The sequence below is a fragment of the Oncorhynchus masou genome, chromosome 9 (assembly GCF_036934945.1).
Source record: "Oncorhynchus masou masou isolate Uvic2021 chromosome 9, UVic_Omas_1.1, whole genome shotgun sequence".
In the NCBI taxonomy this organism is placed as follows: Eukaryota; Metazoa; Chordata; class Actinopteri; order Salmoniformes; family Salmonidae; genus Oncorhynchus; species Oncorhynchus masou.
Genome location: NC_088220.1, coordinates 24,908,092 through 24,929,418, shown reverse-complemented (window position 1 = coordinate 24,929,418; position 21,327 = coordinate 24,908,092). Strand labels below are relative to the sequence as shown.

Here is a 21,327-nt window from a genome sequence, read left to right as displayed (position 1 = left end):
TCCATATGCACAAAACACTTATTTCTCTCAAATTTGTTAACATCCCTATTAGTGAGCATTTCTCCTTTGCCAATATAATCCATCCAACTGACTGGTATGACATATAAAGAAGATGATTAAACAGCATGATCATTACACAGGTGCAACTTGTACTGGGGACAATAAAAGGCCGCTTTAAAATGTGCAGTTTTGTCACACAACACAATGCCTCAGATGTCTCAAGTTTTGAGAGAGCGTGGACTTGAGATACTGACTGCAGCAATGTCAACCAGAACTGTTCTCTGAGAATGTAATATTGATTTCTCTAACATAAGCTGCCTCCAGTGTTGTTTTAGAGAATTTGGCAGTATGTCCAACAGGCCTCACAACCGCAGACCATGTTTAACCACGCCAGCTCAGGTCCTCCACATTCAGCTTCTTCACATGAGTGATCGTCTGAGGGGGGAGGGTGCTGATTATTCTGTCTGTAATAAAGCTGTTTTATGGGGGGGGTCATTCTGATTGTCTGGGCCTCGAACCTCAGTGGGTGGGCCTCTGCCCTCCAAGGCCCACTCATGGCTGCACCCCTGCCCAATCATGTGAAACCCATAGATCAGGGCCAAATGAATTTATTTTAATTCCCTTTTTTCCGTATATGAACTGTAACTCAGAAAAAAAAGTAGAAATTGTTCCGTTTATATTTGTGTTCGGTATAGTTTGAAGGCTTGTTCCTTCAAGAATAGTTAAAGGTTAAATAAAAATACATTAAAAAAGAATGTACCCAGCGGAAAAGGTACTGAAAGTTCTAATGTGTAGTGGGCGTGTACACTTAAAGTGAAAATGAACTGAGGTATATAATTGGCCGTGGCCATGATTGGCAGCTTTGGGGATCAAATCAGAGGCACCCTAAATGAAAGGTCGTTTTTTTTTAACCGGTACTATAAAACCAACGACGGCTTGGCGTCGTATGGAAGAATCCATCTTGGAGAGCGTTTGCTGGTTGTCTTGTCACTAGGCGATTTGGAGAGATTATTTTCAACTTATTTTATTTGTGTAAGTACCGTAAATGTTTTCGGTTTTTATGTAAATGTAGTTGTACTATTTAAGTAGTAAAGCCTTAGGTCGTGCAGCCTTAGCATTACGTAACGGTGTTATACTATGGTTCGTGCTAGCTGTTTATCTGTGCGATACATTATTTTTTTAATAAACAGTATTTGCTGCTCTTTATTTTCAGAGGGTGTAAGAATTGTCACTTTGTTGCAACCGCATTCGACGAGTCGATTTCCGTACGTCGCTTGCACTCTGGCAACATGGCTTTCTGTAAATGTATGGGAGACAATCTTGCCAGCCAAAATGGAGGGACTGTATATGCATTGCATAATGGCGAAGCATGTACGGCGAGTGGGTTATATAATAACAGGTCATTTATAACAAAACATTGCTTCACTTTGCAGGACAAGGGATCCTAGTAGAACATGTCAGACACCGAGCAACAGTTTATGGAAACATCCGAGAACGGCCATGAAGGCGAGGAGGATTTTAACGGAGCCGAGCCCGCTGATGAGACCGAAGCCCCGAATGAAGGCGAGGCAGAGACCGAAGCCTGCGTAGAAGATAAAACTGCATTAGAGGGAGAAGGCAAAGGGGAGGGAGAAGATTCACAAAATGGTGCCTCGGAGGGGGAAGGCGGACAGATCAACGCCAGCAAAGGCGAGGAGGATGCGGGGTGAGTGTAGAAATGTATTCGAAATATTGTATTCGATCTCGACAGAGCACTTAATGGCTTGCATCGCTCCTTTGTTACGTCTGGCTTTGTTGGCGCCATGTGCAGTGCTAAGGGGGGATGGGCCTTTAGTCTCTATGGGATGGGCGAATTCAGCGTAAAAATAACACTCCCTCGCCCGTTTAAACAATTGCGTACAGTGAAAATATACACCATCTGTTAATTATAGCACATTGGGTTTTTTCTGATTAAAATTGTTGGGCGTGCATGGTTTTGGACATGCTGTAGTAGGCCCAGTCTTCCTACAGCAGAAATAATGTTCCGTAACACTTAGAGCACTTGTGTTAATCATTCGCCATATTTAATCTGTTCATTTTTTCTTTGCCAGGAAAATGTTTGTTGGCGGACTTAGCTGGGACACAAGTAAGAAAGATCTTAAAGATTATTTCTCTAAATTCGGTGAGGTGACAGACTGCACCATAAAGATGGACCAGCAGACAGGCAGGTCAAGAGGCTTTGGCTTTATTCTCTTCAAAGAGGCAGCCGGTGTAGACAAGGTAAGAAATTACATTTCTGTCACTTCTATTTATGGGCTGCATATTTAATGCTTATGTGTTTCCATGTTGTTTTGCAGCACTGCAACATCCCTGTAGTTATGCCAGTATTTGCCCTTCATTCTCCTAGTTATTCTTCCTCTTTTCAAGGTTCTCGAGCAGAAGGAACACAGACTAGATGGGCGACAGATTGACCCCAAGAAGGCCATGGCCATGAAGAAGGAGCCTGTAAAGAAAATCTTTGTAGGTGGCCTCAACCCAGATACAGAAAAGGAAGTTATCCAGGAGTACTTTGGAACTTTTGGAGAGGTATAGTATCCACATTTCTGTTGATTTTGGTTGTGTGGTAGTATTGACTTGGTGGTTTTGGGCTGTGTTAACAGTAATTGTTCCATCTTCCCTTCACATGCAGATTGAGACGATTGAGCTTCCACAGGATCCAAAAACAGAAAAGAGAAGAGGCTTTGTGTTCATCACGTATAAAGATGAAACTCCTGTCAAAAAAGTGCTAGAAAAGAAATTCCATAACGTCAGTGGAAGCAAGGTGAGAAGGGATCTCAGTCAAGTGCACTGCAAGGCCGTGTGTACTGTCCCTTTCTGTACACATGTGATTGAGGACGTAGTGTTGCCCACCCACTTTCAAATGGAGCCTTTGATTCATGTAAATGTTATTTTTCTAGTGGTTTCCTCAGGGAACATGTAACCCTCACATTGAAAATCCATGCAGTGAGTGTTGCAAAGTTTTTTTGTGGCTGACTTAAGTTTTCATGTTACGATCTGTTCCAGTGTGAGATTAAAATAGCCCAGCCCAAAGAGGTGTACCAGCAGCAGCAGTATGGTGGCCGTGGTGGTGGGGGACGGGGCAGGGGTCGTGGGGGTGAGTATTAACACCAAACATCTGGTGCTGATTTAACCTGGGCAAACTGTACTTCACAGTCCTAAGAAGTTTGGGTTATATGACTGCATTTAGTCACTGTATTGATTTGTTGTTCTCAGGTCAGGGCCAGAACTGGAACCAAGGTGGTGGTGGTGGATACAACAACTACTGGAACCAAGGCTACGGTAACCAGGGCTACGGCTACGGTGGACAGCAAGGCTATGGTGGATACGGAGGCTATGGCAACTACGACTACTCCGCTGGATACGGCTATGGGGGTGGCTACGACTACAGTAAGCGATAACCACCCGAAACACAAATGTGAGAAACTTTGTTGGTCCTTGTCGTACGGAAGACACTCAGTCTTTTTCTTTCTTGTCCTCCAGACCAGGGCAATGCAGGCTATGGGAAAACTCCAAGACGTGGAGGCCACCAGAGTAGCTACAAGCCATACTGATCACATGTAGTGCAGGTATGCATTTTTGCATCATCTATGGTGATATGACAATCTAACTGTAACCATTTGTGCCTTTGACTCCAAAATTTCTCCCATCTAGTCTGATCCCATTCAAACGTTTGTTAATGAGGGGGGGTGGTGAGGGTCTGGAAATCTTTAATAATGGACTCATTCCATGTGCCAACCATTTTAAGATGCATCCCTACAAACACTACTTGATCAATAAGGGTTGAGGTGGTGGTTGCCCCAGCATAAGCATTAGGGCCTTTCTGATGGGGTGCTGGGTATGGCAGCTAGGTGTCATGTCCCCTTTGATGTGCTCCCCCTCTGGAGCAATGTGATTGTAATGTTTACCCAAAAAAAATACTAGTTCATAAACATCATGGTGTCCATGTGTGTAATACTAAATGCCATTTGGATATGCTCAGTAACTGTAAGCACCATGTTTCTCTCTTAAGGTCTAAAGTAAATAAGAAAAAAGAAACCCATGGTCCGGCCACAGCGAACATGGGCTCTGGCTTTTCCTTTGGAGTTGGCAGAAATTTGGCCTCATGCCGCATATGTACAGATGAAGTGAGGAACTGGGGAAGCAAATGCCACTTCCACTTTTTATTTGATATTGTTTTGTGTCCATTTCCAGAGATGGAAGTGTTATTTTTACTGTACTTTTTGGTACCTTTTTGAATAATGTATTGTATGGTCGTATTTTACATGTCTGCTGGACTTACCAACAAACAGGAGCAGAGCTTTCGTAAGCTTTTCAAATAAACTTTTGTTGGTGTTTCTAGATTTGTAGTTTTTTTTTTTTCTCATGCTGAGTGTTTGATGCGAGTTGCATGGCTTCAGATGTGGGGTGAGGCGACTGGATTAAACTAATCAAAGGTTTCATTGTAAGCTTGTCTAGTGAATGTTTGCAGTTGGCTAGTAGACGATGACAACCAGCATTTGTTTTTTGGCTTTTAAGGAGTCTTTCCCCCCCCTCCCATATTGTCTGCATTTTTAAAGTGGCTACTAGTGTTACAAACAATCCAACCGAGCGCAAGTCTGTTAATGTAAGAGGGCCTTCCCTCTCTCACTGGAAACTCATTCCTCTAGTGTCTTGGGCAAATTGGTAGAAATAAACTTTTGGTTTATATTACACGTGGATCCTTTTGTTATTATTCATAAACCTAATGTTAACTGATTTGTACTGTTAAATGGCTTGTCTTGGTTAAGGTTAAAATCGCTCTGTACGGATGCCTCTTTGGGATGCGGTGGCAGATACTTCGCTGGCAGAGGGAATCGGTCAATGGGGTGAAAGCCGTTCTACGTACATGTCGATTTACTTTCGGAGCTAGCGGATCTTACCCCGCTATGGATCTGAAGTGTAACTACAGTATTTGCTATGGTTCTAGGTGGATAAGGTGATAACAGTAGTCCTCTGGTAAGTGCACTCCTACCCCACTTATGCTTGTCATTAATAGTCCTTTGATACTTGTGTATAAAGTCACTGTTGCCATGCAATGTTGCAATTATCAAGATCAGCTGGAAGTGTCTTCTCTTCAGTCTGCTTGGGCCAGTGTCCATTCCAAGTTGATGTCCATGATCTCTTTCCTACTGTATCAGTAGTACTTCATTGAGTTCTTAGTACTTTGTTATTCTGTAGTTACCATGTGGTGGGGGCATAGTCTATATTCAGAAGTATAAATGTGAGCATCACAAGGTATTTTAAATGTTTACATTTCATAGCAAAAGTGCATGGTGTTTTAGTAGAGAAATGCATTGCTCTGTTTCTGTCCTTCATGCAGAACCAAAAGCGTGCAGTAATTCCACGTGTTAGCTCTAGAGGTGACATCATTTAGCTTTGTAGCCTTAATTGTGGTATGGATCCATGAGATGGGCTTTCTTTTATGTCTGCAGTCTGTCTTCCTCCAAGATGGCTCCAGGTCTGGTGCTCTGCTTTATGAAATGGTTGTTATCTGGGATCCATGGGATGTCCCACAGATGCTGAATAGCAAGGACCTTTACGAAATTCCAAATGTCTGAAATGCACTTTAACAGTTAATCTACTAGAGTACTTGACATTATCCACACCGCTACCTGACTGTGACCAAATCTTACTGTCTGATGCAATTAAATATTTCTACAGGGTTGTACAAACCTTAGCCGTCTCATTGTCCAGTTTTTGATGTCTGGGGGGGATTATTATTTGTCAACAGGTTCTACTGTACCTGCTTTGCTGGTATTGAGTAAGTGTCATTGGCCTGGTCCAACCCTTATTCCATCTATTGTGTTGGCAGATAAAGGTATCAGTTTCCTTCAGTTCTGAGAACACTACAGTAGGTTAGGGGGACTAAGATTAGCTGTGGGACATTCCGATCACCTGTGAGTAATAAACTGATGTGAGTGTCCTGTAATATGCTTCATTCAAGGCTGCAGGGTTTGTGTTCCAATCACCCATGAGAATGGGGTGTATCCTGTATGCCACCAGCTCTGCGTCCTCCACACTGACGCACATGGGAGGCTTAAACTTGACTTCTCCCAGGGGCTTTCAGTCAAACAGGAAAGGATGTTTCTGCTTGCATGTTATTTATTTTTAAAGGTAATGTTAAGATTAATTTGAAAAAGCTTAAGCCCACAATCAGCCCATTAGCTCTGTGACCATCTCCATGCCCACAAAACCACTATTCAACCAGTATCTCAGAATGCAAGGTTGGCTGCATGGTCTAATGTAGGTAGTCAATGATTACAATAGAGACCATGGGTGTGTTCCCCTGCTCAGACGTTGCGTGCATCAACCAATGGTTGCGTGCAAAGTCTTCGACTGCCTTTGAACACCAAATTGCTATGTGGTTGGCTATATGCAAAATACCTATCCAGGTGTTGTAAGATCTGGCATGCGTCAGCAGTGCCTGGGCCAAGGAACACGGTCATTACCTAAACACAATTCCAGCCATAATTCTCCTGCCGGATGTCTCCAATGATTGGATGTTAGGTCTGTAGCTGCGTCAGCAGGTCCAATATGGGTCCTCAATCACATTCACTGACGCTGGGTGTCTGCCAAACTGCAGTCACCGGAAAGCCACAAATCATGTTTGGGATGAGACTCCTAATTTGAGTTGCACATATCAGGGTTTATTGGTTGTGTACACAGATGCAGTGCAGTAAACCAATGTACAATATTAACTTTTGTGCACTACACCTTATTTCCTAAGAATATATATAGGGGCTCCTGAGTGGTGCAGCGGTCTAAGACACTGCATCTCAGTGCTAGAGGTGTCACTACAGACCCTGGTTAGATTCCAGGCTGTATCACAACCGGCTGTGATTGGGAATTCTATAGGGCGGTGCACAATTGGCCCAGGGTCGTTAGGGTTTGGCCAGGGTAGGTCATCATTGTAAATAAGAATTTGTTCTTAACTGACTTGCCAAGTTAAATTATGGCAAAAAAAAATTAAATGGGTAATAACAGCAACTACTTGTCTCTCACTGTGTGAAAGTACTCCACTTTGTTGGCTGTGAAGGCCCCAGCTATCTCCACTATGGTTACCATACATGCCAGGGGATTCCCATTACCCATCACCTTGGTCTTTATGTCAGGGCAGAAGTCATCACCCTGAAGCTGAAACGCTCAAAAGTGACTCCCCACACGCCCAAAACCTGTCTTCACCTCGTATGCCACAAACACTCCCCTTGCAGAGCACACATATCTGTAGAGAGATACCAACAGAGCATTTATTATGCACAATGACCTTGATCCTAACTCGTGAGGATTTGGCTATTGGACCTAGTCTTCGCTGATGAGAATGGTGCAGTATAGTAATACACTGATAGCGTATGCTCCGAGGCAGTACCAACTCTGTTACTTTAGTTGAGTATCGTTTGGGCAAGAAGATGACTGGGCAACGACTTAATGAAAAACGGTGAAACCTGTGGTTCATGTCCATATTGAGAGAGTATACTCATAGATTTATAACACAACTAATAAGCATTGTTCCACTGTTACTACACTATCAGCATTACACACTGCTCTGTGTCCAAATGTAGACTTCTGTTCTCGTCCACGCACTACTGTATTTGCTGTAGCTTGCGACCTTGTTGGTGCACCTGGTCTATCACGTCCTCCACAGTATCTGCATATGTCTGGGCTGGGTTGGTTGTCTACACACCTCTACAGGTGTCTGCTACAGGGGCCTGTAAGAATGAAGTGGAGTGTAATGCCAGTATCTGTTTGTTATAGCACACTCACCAAAGAACAGAGGCATGCAATATGTATCCTCTTGCACACCATGTAAAGCCACTCTTTCTGTTCTGTCAGTTTCCAGAACTTGTATGGACATATTGATAAGCGAAGTCAGGTGCTCATGATATGGAAGAGGATAGGGAAAAAGAGGGAAGGTGTACTTTTAAAGAGAGAATCTATTTGAAAAGGTAGCAGAACAGTATGTGTTTAACGTGTGATATTTGAGAAACCTTACTGGTCAAACACAATGTCTTCATGTTGGGTTCCAAGTGTAATACGAGATCATTGGCCTCTGAACGGTTGGAGACATATACACACACAGGCAAGACAAAGTGTGTGAACCCTTTGGAATTACCAGGATGTCTGCATAAATTGGTCCTCAAATTGGATCTGATCTTCATCTAGGTCACAACAACAGACAAACAGTCTGCTTAAACTAACACAAACAATTATATGTTGTCATGTCTTTATTGAACACAGTGTAAATATTCACAGTGTAGGGTGGAAAAAGTACGTGAACCCTTGGATTTAATAATTGGTTGACCCTCATTTGGCAGCAATAACCTCAATCAAATGTCTGTAGATGCGGATTAGACCTGCACAACGGTCAGGAGGAATTTTGGACCATTCATCTTTACAAAACTGTTTCAGTTCAGCAATATTCTTAGGATGTCTGGTGTGAACCTCTGTCGAGGTCAAGCCACATCATTAAAAAAAAATATATATATCAGGTTGAGGTCAGGACTCTGACTGGGCCACTCCAGAAGGTGTATTTTCTTCTGTTGATTTACTTCTGTATTTTGGGTCATTGTCCTGTTGCATCACCCAACTTCTGTTTAGCTTCAACTGGCGGACAGATAGCCTTACATTCTCCTGCAAAATGTCTTGATAAACTTGGGAATTCATTTTTCCGTCGATGATAGCAAGCTGTCCAGCCCTGAGGCAGCAAAGCAGCCCCAAACAGTTGGGATGAGGTTTTGATGTTGGTGTGCTATGCCTTACTTACTCCACTCAACGGTTTGCATGTTCCTTCCAAACAACTCAACTGTAGTTTCATCTATCCACAGAATATTTAGCCAGTAGCGCTGTGGAACATCCAGGTGCACTTTTGAAAACTTTTTTTTGGAGAGTAGTGGCTTCTTCCGTGGTGTCCTCCCATGAACACCATTCTTGTTTAGTGTTTTACGTATCGTAGACTCGTCAACACACGTTAGCACGTTCCAGAGATTTCTGTAAGTCTTTAGCTGACACTCTAGGATTCTTCTTAACCTCATTGAGCATTCTGCGCTGTGCTCTTGCAGTCATCTCTGCAGGACGGCCACTCCTAGGCAGAGTAACAACAATGCTGAACTTTCTCCAGTCACAGACAATTTGTCTTACTGTGAACTGATGAATATCAAGGCTTTTAGAGATACTTTTGTAACCCCTCCCAGTTTTATGCAAGTCAACAATTCTTAATCTTAGGTCTTCTGCGATCTTTTTTGTTCGAGGCATGATTCACATCAGGCAATGCTTCTTGTGAATAACAAACTCAAATGTGTGTGTTCTTTTATAGGGCAGGGCAGCTATCTCCAATCTCATCTCATTGATTGGATTCCAGGTTAGCTGACTCCTGGCTCCAATTAGCTTTTGGAAAAGTAATTAGCCTAGGGGTTCACATATTTTTTCCAACCTACACTGTGAATGTTTAAATTGTGTATTCAATAAAGACAAGAAAAATACAATAATTTGTGTGTTATAAGTTTAAGCACACTGTGCTTGTCTATTGTTGTGACTAAGATGAAGATCAGATCAAATTGTATCACTAATTTATGCAGGGTTCACATTTCTCACATTTCTTCTTGCCACTGTATACAGTGGCAAGAAGAAATGTGAACCCTGCATAAATTAGTGATACAATATATATACTGCTCAAAAAAAAGGGAACACTAAAATAACATCCTAGATCTGAATGAATGAAATATTCTTATTAAATACTTTTTAATTAAATACTTTTTTATTTACATAGTTGAATGTGCTGACAACAAAATCACACAAAAAAACCAATGGAAAGCAAATGTATCAACCCATGGAGGTCTGGATGGTCTCCTGAGGGATCTCCTCCCAGATCTGGACTAAAGCATCCGCCAACTCCTGGACAGTCTGTGGTGCAACGTTGGTGGATGGAGCGAGACATGATGTCCCAGATGTGCTCAATTGGATTCAGGTCTGGGGATCGGGCGGGCCAGTTCTTAGCATCAATGCCTTCCTCTTGCAGGAACTGCTGACACACTCCAACCACATGAGGTCTAGCATTGTCTTGCATTAGGAGGAACCCAGGGCCAACCGCACCAGCATATGGTCTCACAAGGGGTCTGAGGATCTCATCTCGGTACCTAATGGCAGTCAGGATACCTCTGGTGAGCACATGGAGGGCTGTGCGGCCCCCGAAAGAAATGCCACCCCACACCATGACTGACCCACCGCCAAACCGGTCATGCTGGAGGATGTTGCAGGCAGCAGAATGTTCTCCACGGCCTCTCCAGACTCTGTCACGTCTGTCACGTGCTCAGTGTGAACCTGCTTTCATCTGTAAAGAGCACAGGGCACCAGTGGCAAATTTGCCAATCTTGGTGTTCTCTGGCAAATGCCAAACGTCCTGCACGGTGTTGGGCTGTAAGCACAACCCCCACCTGTGGACGTCGGGCCCTCATACAAACCTCATGGAATCTGTTTCTGACCGTTTGAGCACACATATGCACATTTGTGGCCTGCTGGAAGTCATTTTGCAGGGCTCTGGCAGTGCTCCTCCTTGCACAAATGCGGAGGTAGCGGTCCTGCTGCTGGGTTGTTGCCCTCCTACGGCCTCCTCCACGTCTCCTGATGTACTGGCCTGTCTCCTGGTAGCGCCTCCATGCTCTGGACACTACGCTGACAGACACAGCAAACCTTCTTGCCACAGCTCGCATTGATGTGCCATCCTGGATGAGCTGCACTACCTGAGCCACTTGTGTGGGTTGTAGACTCCGTCTCATGCTACCACTAGAGTGAAAGCACCGCCAGCATTAAAAAGTGACCAAAACATCAGCCAGGAAGCATAGGAACTGAGAAGTGGTCTGTGGTCACCACCTGCTGAACCACTGCTTTATTGGGGGTGTCTTGCTAATTGCTTATAATTTCCACCTGTTCTCTATTCCATTTGCACAACAGCATGTGAAATGTATTGTCAATCAGTGTTGCTTCCTAAGTGGACAGTTTGATTTCACAGAAGTGTGATTGACTTGGAGTTACATTGTGTTGTTTAAGTGTTCCCTTTATTTTTTTGAGCAGTATATATATTACATTATTCTTCCTATATCTTATAAACCAATATATATTACATTATTGTTCCTATATCTTATGCAGATGTCATTGGGGTTATGTTGCAGGAGGACTTCAGGTTGTGGCCTTATCCTGAGTTGACAAAATAGAAGACACACAGCTTTTCGGGCAGAGTGGCAGCGAGGCGTTCGGCATTCTGTACTATAATGTCGTGCAGGAAGCGTGAAGCGTGAATTGGCTTTCAGATGCTCCGTCTGCACCGTGGCTGCTTGCGTGATGCTGGGCTGACAGTGACCCCACTATATGTGCAACAACGATCCACTTACCACTAGGAGGCACTGTTGTGTTGATTATGTTGTACTGTTATGTTCAAAGGGCTTTGGATCGTGTCCTTTGCCGCTGTGTCACAAAATACACCGAATACAACAGAATACTTATCAAATATGCCAATAAGATGCCTTAAAGGAACGTCACCGATAGATTTGTCTCTTACCGTGCTGAACGTTGCTGATACAGTCCAAATACGAATTGCCTTTCGCGTCATACAAATACTGTCCTCTGAATCTAAGAATCTGCAAGACAACCTAGGAAAGACATAATGCACCCAATTTACATTTCAATGTATTCATACTACAGTGACCCTGGTTTACAAGCGTCAAGGGTTAATCTTCTTCAAGTCATGCAGTTACATACCCAATCAATTTATTTTGCGTTGCAAGAGGCTCTTCTTTACTGAATGTTTCCAAAGCCACTCTCCATTGCTTTTCGATAACTTTATACTACTAAGTTGAATGAAACTACAGACTCGAGTTGTGTTTTCCGCTATTGGCATTACGTTCATGTGTACTTTCAACTACGCATGCGTCATTCTGTTTGTAGCCAATACTTATGGAGTATTTTCAAGAAACGAAGTGTCTGTCTTTTGGTATAAGGGGAATCTAGCATTTTAATTATTTCCCATGCAAAAACTGGAATAATGCTTTTGTTATCATGGTTCATAGCACACTTATCATCACAACAACAACAAAAATCTTCCAAACTACACTACCCAGAGTTCAAAACATGTTTTTGTAGCGCTGGGATCTCCCGGGCACACGCTGTAGTATTGGTAGAATACATGTTGCTGGCATATTATCTCTGAAAAATGCATGTACTCAATGTTTTGATCTTAATTTTAATCTTACATTTTTGTCTTGTTTTCCAGAACATCGCCCTCGCCTCCCGGAGGGTTATACTAAATATATATATATGTGGTTATACGCTAGGTACTTTCAGCAGGATGCTAGTTTTTCATATTCAATCATCAAAAGCAGAACGTTCCTCAAGTTGAAGATGTAATTGTATTTTTTGGAGAAGATATAGAGGTAATTCATAGATGGATTGTAATACAAAATATTTGGTGTAATAAAAATACACGCATTTAGACGTTTCAACCACCCCTTTTTAATGGTTTCTTCCCATGGCTATATATTCGGTGCAATGCCATATTCTGTCCGGTGCTGCTTTCGGTTGCTAAGGAGACGCGGTGGGCAGGTAAATTCGTCTTCATCATCGAGCTAGCTAGTTTTCAAAGCACAAACTGGGTTTGCTGTCAATAAATAACAGTATTATATTGTTAGGAAAATGGCTTCTGGTACTTTGACAATTAAATATGTAAGCATGGTAACATAGTTAAAAAGCTAGCAAACAGCTGAATGATAAGATGTATCCCATCTAGACATAAACCCTTATGTCAGAATTTACTATTCGTAGCATGTTAGGATAATTAATCTTAACAGGTTTGGAGATTTGGGTTAAACTTAGGTAAAGGCTTAGGGTTAACTAAAATAAACCTTTGACGTCAATTTGACAAACTGTTACACATCTAGCAGTAACCGTGAAGGACGGTCACTTCCACGGGCTGCTGCTTGTTCATGCTAGCTAGAGTTAGCTTGCTAGCTTAGCTACTGTTACCTGGACAGCTAGCTAGACATGCTTGTGGAGAGCCCAGTGACTGTATTGGAAAGGTGATACAACAATGTGTAAGCCAACACGGATAGCCTAGTTAGCTAACGTTAGTTTGCCACAGCTTGCAACCTGTGACGTTAATCATTGTCAGATGCCTATTGCAGCAAGCATTCGCTGCTAGCGATGTATTTGGGTTAATGATGACCAACTTAACTAATTTGTTTGGAAGTCGCTTGTAAACTAGCTATCCCCATATTGCTACTAATTATTCATAGCAAGCAACAATCCAATATCATCACATTTGTTGTAGATTTGGCTTGCCTAGTAGCCAGTTGGTATTTACATTAGTAAACAACGTTAACTATAATCTAGCTCAATCAGAATATTGAGGACTGAGCTAACGTTACTGGAAGTCTCCGGCTAGTCGGTTTACCAAGCACTCTTATTTTTGATTTGAGACTTTCTTTGCTTTGATAACATCCCAAAATAGTTGCCTGCTAGCTGGGTTGCCAGAACCTGATAATGTAGTTTTAAACAGTAACGTTATATTAGTTAACTAAACTCTAAAGGTTAGTCAGTGAGTGGCACACGCGAATTTAATATATCAATTAAATGTCCACGCACGTTTTAATCATTGGCATTTCTAACTGCTTGGTAGGTTTGAAATCTAATGTTTATTTGTGATGGTTCACACACAAACTAAGCCAAAGTTCTGTGAGATGGCTAGTCCATATTTAGTGCTACCCACAATATAATGCTCTTGCCACATAGCCCTAAGCGATTAAAGCAACAGTAGCTCCCCATAGTGCCCAAAACCAGGAAGAGACCTTGCCCGTAGTCATCTACACTGAAACAAAAATCTAAACTGCAACATTTAGTGTTGGTTTCATGAGCTGAAATAAATTAGCCCTGAATTTGTTCATATGCACAAAGGACATATTTTTCTCCAATTTTGTGCACAAATCCCTGGGCATTTCTCCTTTTACCAAGGTGATCATCTACCTGACAGGTGTCATATCAAGAAGCTGATTTAAACAGCATGATAAATACACAAGTTTACCTTGTACTGGGGAAAATAGTAGGCCACTTTAAAATGTGCAGGTTTGTTACACCACACAATGCCACGGATGTCTCAAGTTGAGGGAGTGCGCAATTGGCATGCTGATGGCACCGACCGACATGGCAGCTCTGCTTCTAGCTCCTAAGCAACCTTGCTTGTTAGATACTACTGCACTGTTGGCGCTAGTAACACAAGCATTTCGCTACACCCACAATAACATCTGCTAAATATGTGTATGTGACCAATAACATTTGCTTTTGACTGCAGGAATTTCCAGAGTACTTGCCCGATTTAATATTTATATATATTTTCCCAGATTGTCTGTTAGACTTTATGTAGTATGTGTGTATATAGTCAGGATAAGAGACTATTATAAACAGGACATACATGCTTGACAATACATTATGCATCATAATGAATTTCTGCTATGCCACAATAAACATCAATAAGAGTTGGATGAAACAAAGTTAAACAAATACCTATATGCGGTAGTTGACAAATCGTGACGATGTAATCATTATTAAGACAATTCCAACTCGTGATATAATACAATTTAACTCCAAGTTTTCCTTGCCAGGGATTTTAATGTTAATTTCTTTATCATAAGCAGCCTCTGTCATTTTAGAGAATTTGGCAGTACGTCCAGCCTTGTGTATGGCGTTGTGCAGGGGCGAGCTGTTTTCTGATGTGAACGGAGTGTCCCGTGGTGGTGGGGTTATGGTATGGGCAGGCATAAGCTATGGACGAGGAACACAATTACACTTTATTGATGTCTATTTGAATACACGGAGATACCGAGACATGATCCTGAGGCCCATTGCTGTGCTGTGCTCCTTCACCTCATGTTTCAGCATGATGATGCACAGCCCCATGTCGCAAAGATCTGTACATAATTCCCTGAAGCTGAAAATGTCCATCTTCTTCCATGGCCTGCATACTCACCAGACATTTCACCTGTTGAGCATGTTTGGTATGCTCTGGATTGACATGTATGACAGCATGTTCCAGTTCCTGCCAATATCCAGCAATGTCGCACAGCTATCGAAGAGGAGTGGGACAGCATTCCACAGACCACAATCAACAGCCTGATCAACTCTATGTGCTGCATGAGGCAAATGGTGGTCACACGCGATACTGACTGGTTTTCTGATCTACGCACCTAATATTTTGTTATTGTGACCAATAGATGCCAATCTGTATTCCCAGTTGTGAAATCCACAGATTAGGGCGTCGTTTATTAATTTCATTTTACATATTTCCTTATATGAACGGACTCTTTGAATGATTGCATGTTGTGTTTTTAAAATTTTACAAGTATACATTGAGATGACTACATAGGAAAACAGAAGCTGTTTATCAAGTGCTTGTTTTGTAGATGCCTCTTGGTTTCATTGTGAACTCAATTTACAGAACAGTTCAAAGGTTGGAATGACTAGTCAAGCATGTTGTATCTGGACTTATTTGGTGTGGAACTGTATTGGCCTTAGCAGAGTCAGTTTGTCCCTATAGGGTGTGTCTCTAGTTCCAATTACTGTTACATCTGTTTAAAAGCTGACCGACTCTGGTATTTGCGTGCAAAAAAATGCATGGTGTGGAATGCATCAGTGAACTCCATGAACTGGCACCTTGTTTAACTCTGGTGCTGTGCTCCTTGTTTGCATATTGTTTGTTCTTTGTTCTGGTCATTTTAAGCTTCTTCTAGTCCTGTTGTCCACTTTCTCTTCCCCCTTTTGTGTCTCTCACAGTGCAGGCATAATGTGCCTTTGGCCCCACTCCCTCTCCATTTCCCACACTTCCTCCCACTCTTTTCCACATTCTCCCTCCCCATTTCATTCTCCTCATAGCACTCTACAGTGGCACACTTATAACTCATTGTTGAAATGGACCCAGTGAACTAACTAATGTAGGCTATTCCCCAAAAACTTTTCTGTTTTGAATAACTTCCATCTCTGAGGCAGCTAGATGGTTGGCTAGTCAGTTTCCTAGCCTGTGATATTGCCCAGCTCTGTTATCTGTGAGGTCTGCAGAACACACTCGTTAGGCATTCACGCTAACTCCTTCTTGGGGTTTTCTCATCTCACCAAAACTGTGTTAACATAGCTGCGTGTTTTTAGTGACCTGTGCCGATGAGTTTCTTTTAAGAGGATTAAGTAATGCCACAATGATTCATATTAGGTTTAAACACACTTTCCTGTAAGGACCCAAAGCACAGCTGAGAGATTAGAAGATGGACAATACATTGGGAAATCCTTTGACTTGTTTTTCTGGGGAAATTGACTCGTGCTCCAAGTAATTCTGTATCTGATGCTATGATTTTTCTATTAAAATGAGTCATGTGAACAAGTGTTTACTACTCATTATTAAATGCTGTCCTTTCTTCAGTTGAGGTGAACATAATGATCGTTTCTCAGTGAGATTGGAAGGGTCTGTCTGGCCGGTTGCGGTGCGGAGGGGACGCCACATACCTCGCCAGGAGTCTGACGGCCTGGCAAACACCCCCTTCCTCCGCGAGCCGCCATGGTGACGCTCATCACAGAGCAACTCCGCAAACAGAATCTGGAGGAGCCCCCTTACCACAGGGCTTTCTCTCTCAACGTGGTGAGCATGCCATGTGACACAGGTTGTTGTATAGCACTTCTTCCATAAGGAATTACCTTTGCCATAATGGTTGCCTTAGTCATTTTAAATCCCCTCTTCATTGCTGTGTTTCAGTCATTGCCTGAAGTGGGTTCCAGCCCCACTGTGTGTTGGCGCGGGTGTGGGTTGACTCCAGGTAAGGATCCATTTAATTCCTGAAGCTTTTTTAATTAAAGGGCCTCATTCAAAGATCAGGTTAGTCATTAACTGGGGGAAGGGCCTCCCTTGATTCCCATCTTTGGTTTATTTCACTTTCAGAGAGCAGTTGGTCTATGTTCCCATCCTCTAAGACCCACCTGCAGGATGCCTCTGTCCTGTCCTCCCTGGACCCACTGGGAACACCTTTCCCTCTCCCCAGCACCTCTGTGACAGACCTGTCCCTGCAGAGCTCTCCTCCGCCACCTCCTCCTCCCAAACGCCACTGTCGCTCCCTGTCTGTCCCTGAGGACCTGTCCCACTGCCGCAGCCCCTGGCGCCCCAGCGCCTCCAAGATCTGGACCCCAGTCAAGCGCCGCTGCCACAGTGGAGGGGGTGTGGCCTGCATGGGCGTTGGCTCCTTGGTTGGTTCCATACCCCTCCGAGGCCCCAGCTCCTCCCTCACCTCCTCCCTACACTCCTCCTCCAGCCCCACCTTCTTCAGCCTGGCCATGTTCCCTGACTCCCCTCTTCCCTGGGGCTGTCCCTGGGACCATAATGATCTGCCCAGGGGAGGCTGCACTGGCTTCTTCCCTGCCCCCTCCTCCTGCTCCTCTTCACCCGCCTCACTGGGTTCCTGTCGGCCCTTGCTGCAACGCCGCTTCTCTCTGTCCCCTGTGCACGTCCTGCCTCCACAGCCCTCCCCCTCTCCTGCTCCCGGGCTAGTCCCACGCTACACTTCGATGGATCCTCCGGCCCCCTCTCCCTCCTCAGCCTGCAGTTCCCCGTCATCCTCGAGGCGCAACCTACCCCCCTGTCTCCCACGCTGCCACTCTCAGCCCTGTGACCTGCGTAAGCCCGGCCTGAAGAGACGCCATGATGCGGACACCCTGCCCTACTACGTCAGGCCTGGCCTGGACTTCAGCAAGATGACTCCGGTGAGCTTGGTGAGATGTACAACCGTTGTAAGGCCTATTCAGAAATGCAGTGGATCCAAAACAACACAAAATGCGTAACTTTGGTAGAAACTGCTCATAGTTGTCCTTGAGGCGGAACTTTGGTCATTTGCTTGAGAGTAGCAGGGGGCCTAAAGCAGCCCTTTATCTCTCAGCTCTCCTGCTTCTCTCCCCACAGACCAGAGTTTTTGTGGGGAACTTGGGCTCATTAGACAGGAGAAGTGGGGCCACTGGTTCTCTGACTCCCCCTCCTCATGAGCCAGAACTACTGCATCCACATTCCTGTCCCAGCCAGACCGGACCAGTCTGGATTTGGGTTCAGGGTGCGGCATTGTTGGTACTGTGCTGCCTGGCCATGGAACCTCATTGCCCTGACCAGCCGCGTGTGTATTTTTGGGCTGACCCTTGCATTCCTGTGTCCAATCGTTGATATATGCCTGATCCCGTCCACCAGCCGGCTCTGTCGAACCGTCTGGTTTCAACAGCGCCACAGAAAGGGACTTGAATTAAGTCTATGGCAGGCGTGGAATAAACACCCCATTTGCATGAGCTAAAGTCTCAGTCCACCATCTAGCCACCCTTTAGAACCTCCCCTTACATAGTGGACTTCGTGATTTAAACAAAGTGAGTTTGTAAAAATCTAAAAGTAGACATCTTAGAAGTAGTTTTCGTATATGAACTTTATATACCCAAATTCCGAATCAATTGGCCTTTGCAAAAATATGGTCAATGATGGAATATGGTCAATGTGATTGATTTGGTGATTTTCTACATTTTTCAGTCCCATCTCTAATACAGCTGTAGCAGGGTCCTTCCCTCACCTGACTTTATTTGAAGCCACGCTCCTTCCAAGTCCCACTCTGTTGCAGTGTTACCAGGTTCTCTATATGCGGTAGCAATTGAGCCTGGGGGACGAGATGAATGTGTCAATGCCCAACGTCTTGCCATTATGGACATCCACCACCCCAGCCATGTATATTTAACCACTGCTACGCACTTCCTGCTCTGGGGAGTGATGTCATCACTTTTTCTCACTGGTATATTTATATCCTCTTTTTTTTTCTCATTCCTGGTTGGTTTGTTTGGCCTTCTGAGGGTGTGACTGGAGCTGCTGCTGGGTCTGCAGCCAGCTGGTGGTGTCTCCTTGTGTCATGTTTTAAGATGGTGGGTTGTGGTTTATGAAATGGTTGTCTTTCTAGTGTAACAAAACCAAGGGAGAGCTCAGTTGGCTCTGACTGGGGTCTCGGGAGCAGGATGAATGGGGAGGGGGGGCTCGTGGTCAGTGCATGTACAGATACATTTATGTATGCTTTGCATAGACAAGTCTCATTTGAAAGGTGGACATTCTCACCAGGGCTTGACAATAAAATAAATAATAAAAAAATAAAAAATCCCTTTGGACAAGTAGGACTTTTTTCTCTTAAATTCTGTAACACCATTTTTACATGAATTGATGCAAGGAACCGCTTTACAAAATAAAACCAATAGTCTCCGGTTCAGAAGCGACCAACCAAGGCACATTTTAAAAAGGCGATGAGGCTGGTGTAACTGATAAGACCGTTTTTTACTGTAACTTTTCTCCATTGTATTATAAGCTCAACAACGCGCACATGGTTGTAGGCTTTCTGTCAATGTTCCAAAATGCAATTAGCAGGAAAACACAGTTCTCAAAAGCACATCGCATGCATAAACAGGTTTAATGTGACGGTACTGAAAATAATCATTCGGAATTAAAGGGGAGCTCAAAATATGCATTAACTAGTATAGGTTACTAATATGGCTAGGATTATGCCTTTGGCTGCTGGACAATAAAATGTTGCTTTGAAAACAAAGAATTTGGAGGACAAGCATGACAACTCATGGTGTTTTGAATAACTACAAACATACTAGAAGCTTTTGGCATGTTCCTTAATTAGTAAGGCTCAATATGACCATTATTGTTAGAGCAACTTTGACAAGCTCACAATTTAGAGCGTATGGCTGGTTGAGTTGCAGAAAGCCATCCTGAAATGCCTGCACACATCTGCCTTCATGGGTGTTAGCCTATTCGATTACGCTGAAGCTGAGTTGTGTGGATCAACTTGTTTTTCTGGGAAATGCTGAAGATACTAAATATTTGTGTTCTGTGTGTAGATTCGTAGTGGGGAGCCCCTGGTGTGTGGAGCGGCTGTCTACATGGGGCTAGAGCCTGTTCCAGGGAACTTCAGAGGAGCCTTCTCCCCTGCAGACTTGGGAAGAACCAGCATTGGACCGTTGAGTGAAAGTGAGGAAGAGGAGAACATAAATATGGGTGCGCAAGAGGCTGGGCAGCAGAGTGTGTTTGAGAGGGACTGCACAGAACTGGACTTGAACCTTATTGAGGAGAATTGAAAGTTTCTTGGTGCTCCGTGTGTGATTGACAGCATTCATCGTCATATTCACATTACACCCCCCGGCTGAGCCCACGGGAACCTGCTGCCTTCAAAGGGGCCACATTAGGTGCCCTTCATATCACTGGCTGACTATAGATTAATAAGGCTCTATTTTACCATTAGTGTAATGCTAGAGCAACTTTGACAAGCTCATGATATTAAGCATTTCAGGACAATGATGTTCTGCCTGTCCATACTCTGTGGGTAAATGTGTCTACCCAGAAACACAATGGAGATGGCTAAGACATGATGATTTTTGAAGGTTATACTGTAATAGCCGCTTTCTAATAATCTGGGTAGTAACGCTACCGCTACTATAATTATAAAAATGATGCAGTTTGCTTGCGATGGACACTCCTGTCGGCAGGATACATTCCTGAACGTTATGGCCAGTTGAGTTGCCAAAGGCCCCCTGAAAGGCCTTCACACATCAGCTGTCATGGGTGGAGGCCGAACGCTCTCACGTGTTTGATTTGGCCCAGTGGAATACCCGCTTGCAAATTTATATTTTGCTGCTTCTGTTTCGCCTACTACTTAGACAATGCATTCATTTTGTTTTCCACAATTGGCTGAATTAAATATTGTACATTAATCATGTACAAAGCAGTTGTTTCTGCTTGAATAGTTTTTGTTCATAACATCCAGATGTTTTCTTCTTCGTCTCCCATAGAAATGGAACCTTTAGTCTGTCCATTCTGATTCAGTTCCCCACTAATGAACAGATTACACTTGCACTGTAATAGGATTTGAATTTAATTTGTTTAATTTTACCTTTATTTTCAATGACAGCCTAGGAACAGTGGGTTAACTGCCTGTTCAGGGGCAGAATGATAGATTTGTACCTTGTCAGCTCGGGGATTCGAACTTGCAACCTTTCGGTTACTAGTCCAACGCTCTAACCACTAGGCTCCCCTGCCGCCCCGAATAATTGACTCGACGCTGCAGTTGGATCCTTTAGGGCACAATGTAATGTACTGTACAGTGGTCACCTGTGGAAACCATTTTGTGTGAGTGGATGACTGTTTAGACAGGTAGCTCAATTCTGATTTTCATTTAATTAAAAAAAATA

At 43.6% G+C, this 21,327-nt stretch overlaps 2 protein-coding genes and 1 long non-coding RNA gene across 4 annotated transcripts; 2 read left to right on the top strand and 1 right to left on the bottom strand.

Annotated features, from left to right (window-relative positions):
- The first annotated feature begins 932 nt into the window (after positions 1–932).
- LOC135545715 (heterogeneous nuclear ribonucleoprotein A/B-like) lies at positions 933–4,728 on the top strand. Its single transcript, XM_064973525.1, has 9 exons — positions 933–1,032; positions 1,434–1,705; positions 2,091–2,259; positions 2,407–2,565; positions 2,669–2,800; positions 3,043–3,133; positions 3,253–3,426; positions 3,520–3,605; positions 4,049–4,728. Exons 2-8 carry the CDS (start codon positions 1,455–1,457, stop codon positions 3,588–3,590), a joined length of 1,047 nt encoding a protein of 348 aa, XP_064829597.1. The 5' UTR covers positions 933–1,032; positions 1,434–1,454; the 3' UTR covers positions 3,591–3,605; positions 4,049–4,728.
- A 1,871-nt stretch (positions 4,729–6,599) lies between these two features.
- LOC135545716 (uncharacterized) lies at positions 6,600–11,939 on the bottom strand. Of its 2 annotated transcripts, none has more exons than XR_010456497.1 (4): positions 11,806–11,939; positions 11,606–11,696; positions 11,439–11,511; positions 6,600–8,104 (listed from the first exon to the last, which is right to left on the bottom strand). It is a non-coding gene; the product is annotated as an uncharacterized LOC135545716 (long non-coding RNA). The 2 variants fall into 2 exon arrangements; XR_010456496.1 differs by having other exon boundaries at positions 6,600–7,763.
- A 668-nt stretch (positions 11,940–12,607) lies between these two features.
- LOC135545714 (protein FAM53C-like) lies at positions 12,608–20,867 on the top strand. Its single transcript, XM_064973524.1, has 5 exons — positions 12,608–12,645; positions 16,502–16,717; positions 16,832–16,892; positions 17,015–17,829; positions 19,981–20,867. The coding sequence occupies exons 2-5, from the start codon at positions 16,637–16,639 to the stop codon at positions 20,215–20,217; spliced, it is 1,194 nt and encodes a 397-aa protein (XP_064829596.1). The 5' UTR covers positions 12,608–12,645; positions 16,502–16,636; the 3' UTR covers positions 20,218–20,867.
- Positions 20,868–21,327: the final 460 nt, after the last annotated feature.